This window comes from Panthera onca, chromosome D2, assembly GCF_046562875.1.
Source record: "Panthera onca isolate mPanOnc1 chromosome D2, mPanOnc1 haplotype 2, whole genome shotgun sequence".
NCBI lineage: Eukaryota > Metazoa > Chordata > Mammalia > Carnivora > Felidae > Panthera > Panthera onca.
This window is the reverse complement of record NC_138349.1, coordinates 64,518,400-64,527,011: the sequence shown is the minus strand read 5'-3', so window position 1 is coordinate 64,527,011 and position 8,612 is coordinate 64,518,400. Positions and strand designations below refer to the sequence as shown.

The 8,612-nt window shown below is 37.3% G+C and overlaps 1 protein-coding gene across 2 annotated transcripts in view; it reads right to left on the bottom strand.

Annotated features, from left to right (window-relative positions):
- Positions 1-3,588: 3,588 nt before the first annotated feature.
- The window catches only part of TMEM26 (transmembrane protein 26), a 46,560-nt gene continuing 41,536 nt past the window's right edge, over positions 3,589-8,612 (bottom strand). The window contains exon 6 of one of the 2 annotated variants that reach the window (XM_060642676.3): positions 3,589-5,972. In XM_060642676.3, coding sequence (XP_060498659.1) covers positions 5,548-5,972 — 425 coding nt within the window. In that variant the 3' untranslated portion in view covers positions 3,589-5,547. The remainder of the gene's footprint in view (positions 5,973-8,612) is intronic. The other variant, XM_060642677.3, reaches the window with a different exon arrangement.

Here is an 8,612-nt window from a genome sequence, read left to right as displayed (position 1 = left end):
AATGGTATCTTGTGGTTTCGTCTGCATTTGAAAAATGGTATTTCATTGTGGTTTGATTTGCATTTCCTTAACTATTCCTTTTGCATTGAATCATATATCTTTTGCTTATTTTTCCAAAGGATTTGTTTCTCTTATTTGTAAGAGCTGTTTGCTCATTATGAGAAAAATAACAATTTGTTACATTTGTTGCAAGAGTATTTACCTAGTTCATTATTCAATTTTTGAATTCAATTACGGTTTTTTCATGATGCTAAATTTTTTTAATTTTTTTTTTTTTTAGAGAGAGAGAGAGAGAGATTGAGAGAGAGAGAGAATGAGTGGGGTTGGGTCAGAGAGAGAGGGAAACAGAATCTGAAGCAGGCTCCAGGCTCCAAGCTGTCAGCACAGATCCAACGCAGGGCTCGAGCCCATGAACTGTGAGATCATGATCTGAGCTGAAGTCAGAGGCTTAAGTGACTGAACCACCCAGGTGCCCCTATGATGCTAAAATTTTTAATTTTACAAGTGGAAATTTATTATTTGCCTATGGTTTCTAGTTTTATATCTAACTTAGAAAACATTCTCACAATTGCAATTATAATATATTTTTAAAATTTGTAATGTTTAACTCTTTGATCCATCTGGAAATATTTTGGACATAAGGGTTGAGATAGGTATTCAATTTGATATTTTAAAAACCTTAAACCACATACAATACTTTGTCACCCCTCTACTCATGATTTATCATATATCAAAACCCTTACGTATTTCAACCTATTTCTTGACCTTATTCTGTTCCTTTTTTTCTGCCTGACAGAACTGAATTCTCTTGGTTATTGTAGCTGTATAATATATTTAAATATACTGAAAGCTCTTTCTCATTTTTTTTTCTTACTTTCAGTATTTTCCAGGCTTTCTTTCATCCTTACTTTATCAAAAAGTCTTTAGGATTAGCTTGGGTAATCATTAAAAAGTAAAATCTTATTGCTGTCATTATGGTGGTTGTGTTAAATTTATAGATCAATTTAGGAGAAATTCTTTAAAATATCAAGGCAGCTAACTGTTCTCCAATAGAAATGTAACTTATGATGTTAAATTATCCACTGAGGTCTTCAAAATCATTTTTGAAGTTTTCTTTACATAAATCTTGTACCAAGTTTACTGAGTTTATTCCTATGTACTTTATGGTTCTAGTTTATATTGTAATGGAAATCTCTCATTCAAATACATATTTTATGTGATGTATGTTTATATAGAGAAAAGCATTGGTTTTTGCATGATGTTAGATTATTATTTTTAATACTACCGTATTTTTGCATGTTTTTGCATGTTTTGCATGTTTTTCTTGGATGTTCAAGACTCAATCTTCTAGAATTAAATAGTAAACTTGACTTCTTTCTAATTTCTATATCTCTCATTTCTCTTGTATAACTGCACTGACATCATTCCCCAGAAAATGATAGTGATGTATTTCTGACACCTTTGGCCATTCAGAAATTTTAAACCTTTACTGATCTGTCAATCTTTTCTCTCATAGCTTCTGGGTTTCATGTCTTGCTTTGAAAGACTTTCCCATTCCCCAATGCTAAAGACACATTCCATATTTTCTTCTAATATTTTATAGTTTTCACTTTTACATTTAGTTCTTTAATCCATCTGGAATTTATTTCTATATATTGCGTGAGATAAAAATCTCACTTTATTTTTTCCAGATGGTTCACAAAATTTCCCAACATCATTTATAAAATTGGTCAGTCTTTCCTCGCTAGTTTGAAATGCCACTTTAGTCACATTCTAAATAGATGTGTTTTTTTTAAATCCAAGTTTAAAAATTAAATGAAACTAATGACAGTAGACAACAAAGACAAGAAATGCAGACAGATAACAGACATCAAGATAAGGTTCTACACACACTATTTAATGTGTATAATAAAATACAAAGGTCATTCATAGCAAAATAGTATAAATATAAATAATTCAGAGAAAATATTCTCACAAAATATTCTAGAAAGAAGGATTTAGAGGAGGGACATGTGTAAAATATAAGGCTGCAACAGTTGATTATTCGAACATTGTTTAAAGTTCCTCCCATCATAGGGAAAGTTATTTGAAGCCTCAAGGCTATAAATGTTCTCCAGCTGCCTTGTATCAGATATTAGCAAGAGTGGATAAGAATGTCCAGTAAGTAAAAAGAAGTTAGAAAAAACAAGAACAACAAAAGGAACAGTCTCTTCTTATAATTCAAGATTTTTTTTTTTATGTGCATCTTTAAGGCCCTGCAGTATATTTCAACATTCCACTTTCCTAGAGCTGAAGTAGAGTGAAGGTGGACAGAGGCTTGGCCTTTTGCCGCTCTATCTCTCTTTTAACAGGAGAATGGATCCCGAATCATTGAAATTAAATGCCAAAGAGAATAGAAAAAAGTCAACGTTGAACTCTGAAACTTGGGAGGAAACCCTAAACCATGTGAACAGACAATGCATGCCTTTCCGGGGCTTTGGAAACTTTCCAATAAATAAAAAATTCACAATTAGTATTACAATAGTGAATCCTGGTACTTCTTGGCTCTTTCTGATCTTACAAGGCCTGAAATGTTGCCGCATGTGAATGGAAGCACTGCAGAGCCAACTGCTAGATCTGCAAGATTTTTCGTTTTGGAAGATTAGAGAGGATGTTATTGGCCGATACGAATTTTTATTTTTTTATGTTAGTTCCAGTTTATGTTATCTGTAAATAAAAATTAACAGAATGATGAAAGACAAAGACAGCTAGACATCTTGCACTATGAAGTCACGTCCTTTGAGACCTATCTTACTAAGGTGAAAAGTAAACCCACGAGATGGTTATAAGGTTTGTTTGCACGCAGCGTTGTTGAAACACGTACACTGTTTTCTCACAAGGAGAATATGTTTTTATGGAGGACGTTTGATCGGTCTTCAATCAAGCCATTCAGGAACAACAACCACAACAATAACCACAGCACCACAAACAAGCCACTCTCTTAGGTGGCCGGGGATTAGTGTGTCACGTGTCTTGTGCAAGGCTGTAGAGAGGGATGGCTTACAACACATTGTACAGTAGGTCCAAATCGTTATCTGATTAGAAATAAAATGGAAGCAAGTCCCAGGCTGTCAATCAATATATGGGCGGTAACTACTGACCTAGCCACTTTACATAGCAAAGGCTGGGATGTTTTCAAACACTCCAACGTTTAGCAATCTGCAATAAAAGTATACAATTAAATGAATACAATTCTAACTCTTGCCATCAGGGGTCCTAGGGATACAACCTGGATTTAGGTTTTGTTTTTAAATAAACGAAATGAATATAGGTTTTTTTCTGCTATAAAAACAGTCGAAAAGAGTGAGCGTACTGGCAGTTAGGTTAACAAATGCTGCCCTTAACAGATTTTCCTGGAAAACCTTGTACAGCGTGTGTCTATTTTTGCCACTATTCATTGCCGAGTCGGTCCTCTGTGCTCTCTGCCATCCTGGCACTCTAAGGAAAGCAAGACTCTGGACTTCCCATTTCCCAGGCCTTTGGAGGAGTGCTAATTACAAAATACTTTACTTAAACACTAGGAATTCATTCACGAAGCCCAGCCAAGTCTCATTTTTGAAAGCATTTAAAAATATCCTTGCAACAGCTCGTACTACTTTATAGTTTATCTATTTTTAGATGTTCAATGTTTGTTTTGCTGGGAGAAAAAAAATTAAAACATGAAAAGTATGCCATGAGCAACTCTGCAGTAATAAGCAGCACATACATGTTGTGGAGGAAAACATTCAACATAAAACAGTCAACATAAAAACAGATTCCACGAGGCACTCTTATAAATAGTAGCAGTTATTATTTTGCTTCCAATTGCTAAGCATTTTAAATAACACGCCCTTAAAAGTTGTCAAGTTCTTTATATAAATATAATTTCCTGATCTTAAGGTTCACAAAATTATTATGAAAATTACAAATGTACTCCGTTAGTTTCACATGTAAGTTCTATAATCATCACCTTGTTAAAATTAGAAACACAAGGAAGAAAAGGAAGAAACAGAAACGCGTTATGAGGCACCAAAGCCATGAAGTGGAAAATACCAATTTCTCTGTATAAAAACAGAATTTGCCTAGGAAACTTTTTACCCAGTGCTTTGAGCAGATATCATTCACACAGATTTATAGATAAAATTGTTCTGATTGGTTGTCACACAGCCACACCCAACTTAAGGTCATACTGTGTCTTATCTTTCATGTCCCTTTGAATTCCTCAGCATACTAACAAGCAGGAATTGTGCCTTGAACCCTAAAAGAAGAGTTTTTGGAACTGCTTGCCTCACATGTAATTACTGCTATATAGTCAGGTAACTTTCCACACTGCATCTTAAAAGCAAAAATCATTTCAAAAGGTTCTGAATGACCTCCATCTAGAAAGTACAGATGTGCATAAAGGGTAACGTATGGCTATTTCAACACTGGGGAAGTGAAGTCGTTAATGCAGGCAAGAAAAGCGAATTTTCTGACATCCACAATGCTGTGGCATCTTCTGAGCCCTGTCACTAATCAAGGGCTGTTGGCTGTGTGTAGGGCTGATGCCAGCCTCCAGCCCCAGTACCTTCCCTGAGACCAAAGGCAGGCTGGGCTCCATAGTGGCAGCTCAGAGGAGTTCTGCCTACCACTGGCGGACTCCAGAAACTATGGTAACACTTAAAGGGACTGAAACACCTTTATTCACTGCTTCAGTGCTTCCTTGCTTCAACCCACATAATTCGACTTGGCAATGGAGAAAACGGTAAAGTAGAGTTAAGAAAAATACTGACGAATACCGCAAATCATGTTTCAGGGTGGAAATTGTGACTTTGCTAGCATTACCAGTATTTCCTGCCTCACAACCGAAATGGCTTGCTGTGAATTTCGCAGTGCCCAAGCCAAAAGCAATAAAATTTCTGTAAGAGCATATGCGCCATGACAGAATACCACATCAGCCCAGAAAAATGATTTTCCTGGGAAGGTCTGTGCAGCGATGAAGAGAGCTCTCAATGCCATGGAAGCTGGGCAGAGATTCTCACTGCTTCCAGCTCACAGTGAGGTAATTTTAAAAGCACTTTTCCCTTCATTTGTTCTGCATTCACTGAATGTACATTTTTTGATGTCAGGGACATTGCAGAAAAGATCAGATGAGATAGTCTGACAATGGAGCCAAAGTTCAAAGCTTCTCTATTTTCAGGTAACAGCCGTGACAGTTTGTCTGCACTAAATCTTTTTGAGGGCATGTCACTGTAACCCTGTCCATAGCTTTTCAAACAGTTCAAGACAAACAAATCACTTAGTCGTTGAACAACTATAACATCTGATACCATCACATAGAAGTTGTAGCGATAGCCACTAATCAAAGTTCTTTCCATTCAGTCGAAAAAAGAAAATTCCTCGGCTTTGGCTTAAGATCACTTTTTATGTTGTTCCTTTGAAAATTATTACATGCCAAAGTTAAAAAAGAAGGGGGGGGGGGGTAGATTCTGTCTGTAAGAGGAACCAGAAAGTCGAACGTTCTAGCTGCATGCTGCTGTCAGTAAGGAACTACGGTGTGGGGTGAGAGTGCTGAGGGGTGACAGGCAAGGCCTGCAAGGGGGTACCCAAGCCCCCATTAGAGCCACTCGCCCAATCTCCAGGTGAGATCCCACTCACAGCTGGCTCACACGGGCAGCTGTGCTCTGCTTTCAGTCTTCCTGGCCGATTTCGCAAGGAAGCACGGACATCCAGCCCCAGCACCACCAAGCGATAGAGTTGTAACACCACCACAAGGAAATTCTTTGCGGCAAAGAACACCAGCATCTGGTTTATCACTTTGAAATAGGTCATCAATATGAGACGCACGACAAGGAAGGGACCATCTTGTATGAAGATGCTGATTCCAATGTTCCACAGATCGGCACTGTACTGGCAAAAAAACAGACTGGGGAACCCCCTCATTGCCACAGACAAGGGGCAGACGACATGCTGTACTGAGAACACAAGATAGACCAATTAGCACATCCCTGAAATGTATAAGGCAGAATGAAATGGGGAAGAGTCATTAACAATGGGTGCTGTGCTAGTTAACAATTGGGAGTGATTCTATAATTTAATTCTGGGGGGGAAAGGTGACACCACCCTTTACATTTAACACCACCCTTAGTCACCCCTTAACTATTTAATATCCTTAGTAATTTTATATTTAAAATCAAGAATCTGTTATAATTTCAATAAAACACCAAAGAAAGCCAGTCATCATGTTTCTATCCATGTAACAAATTTTAGATCACCTTTTAGTCTGAATCCTGGGGAAAGCACAATTAGGCTAGCAAGAATATAGAACAAGACAAACTGCTGGGTCTGGTCCTTGGGATCTACTGCATAAGGAGACAGCACAGCCGGGCACTCTAGGCCTCAAGCCAGATAGACTGGCTGCCTCGTTTTTTTTTAGCAAGATTCTGGCCAAGTTACTTAACCTTCCTGGGCCCACTTCTTCCTGTGAAAACTGAGGTAACAATGAGGTCTGTGAGGAGAGGGGCCCCTATTCACCAGTTCTTTTTGTTTCCACTAGCTCCTCTCTGATTTCTCACTTCTCTCTTTCCCTTTGGATAATGAATGACTTATCTGACTGCTGAGTTTGGGAGACAGAACAGAGTATAGATACAAGGCCCAGATCCTTCTGTATCCTCCCTTTGGGATCTACCTGTTTCCTGGTTGACTTAGTCAGCCATATGTATAAACTATGTTGTGGAAATTCGAGTGTTTATAATTCAAATTGAAACTCAGTTCATGTTGAACATATTTTTCTAATGGTGGGGGGACAAAAGCCCAAAATAAATGCCATTCTTATTTCATTTTGTCTAATGCCTTATGGTTTTGTTTCACAGTTTACAAGAAACACTGGATATAATTACTGATTTTCCAGTTGAACAAAAGGAGGCCCAATCAACAGATGAACCTTTTTGTTTTAATTTCTAAAATGCTAATTTAATTCAAGGTCAAGGGCATAATATAATCCTTTATAATAATGAAGCCTTCCATTTGGAATTTTCAAACAAAGAATGCCTTCGTCTACTGGAGCCTGCAAATATTATGAAGCTGCTTTGATATGGGTGAACATAATGTATTGTTTGTTGGAAAATACAATAGTGATTTAGTCAGAAGTAACATTTGGTCTTTGTTTTTCAAACAGCTGCATAACATTATCACCCCCGAAAGTTTACAGAATTTCTTTCCCAAATAAAAATTTTCTTAGCAAGTCTATAAACCACAAGATAGGGAAGGGTGAGGATCAGCAGAGTGAATGACAAAAGAAAAACCAACATAAGATCAATAGTGGCCTCTCCTAAGATGTTAAGGTCAGGAAATGGTTCTGAAGGGACCTCCTAAGACTGTTATTCAACATCTAAAGTGATGATACCTTATATTCTGTTGGGAGACACCACTTGATCAATAAGTATAGACTGGGCACATTATGACAAAATGTGTGTGTGTGTGTGTGTGAGAGAGATGTGTGTTACTGGCAAAAATTTGTTTGTAATTATTAATTAGTAATGAGATTTGGGGTATTTTTAAAAAGCCACAGTCATTCTTTCCATCTACTCTGGTGACAATTTTGTTTCATAAAGTGGTTGCTAAATTCTAAAATTACCTCTGAAAGTTCTGGGCCTATTAACATAAGCCAAAAAAAGATGCAGAGAAAATTAAAAATCCCTATTTTAGATTAATTCTAATCCTGATGCCAGTGGGTAGGGTGCCATAAAAAAGAAGTTAGGTTTAAGGAAAATGTAATTACTAAATCCTAGAATTTCTTCAGAGTAAAGTGGCATCCTGGAGAATTCTCAAGTCAGAATTCCAGGGATCCTTCCTAGAAGTTAAGGGATGACTCCAGATCAATGCTGTCCAATTGAAACTTCTGTGATGGTAAAAATGTTCTGCTTAATCCACTGCCTACCACAGCAGCCACATGTGGCAGTGGAGCACTTGAAATGAGGCTAGTGTGACTGAGGAACCGAACTTTGGATTTTGTTTAATTTTAATTAATTTTCATTTAAATTTCAATAGCCACATGTAGCTAGCAGGTACCATATTGGACAATGCAACTCTAGGTTAGTATGATATGCTTAGAAAACAGTTTCTTCTTGCAAAGTCTCAGGAGTTTATGTATTTATTAAAATAAGGCCAATGGAATTCCAAGGACTACTTCTAAGAAGAATTTTAATTTTCCATGAGACCCCAGAACTGCTCTTACTCCCTTGTGATGTTCTGACAAAGGGACAAAAATGAGCTCCTAAAATATCAAGAAGGAATATTTATATTCCAGCAAATGCGCTAAGCATTTTACAAACCATACCTTATTTAGTCATCACAACAACCTTCAATCCTAGCTACTATGATTATCAGCCCCATTTCATCGGTGAGAAACTGAGGCACAGATGTCTTAACTAACTTGAGGGAGATTTTCCAACTCATACATGATAGAACCACTTTTGAAGAGAATGTAAACCTGTGCTCTGGTAACGTTCAGTTATCTCCCGCTCACCATGTAACAGGGTGGATCCACTAGTGTATTTCCTGAGTTTCAGTTGACTTTTCTTCTAAACTGAACTGGAATTAACATTGGGATATCA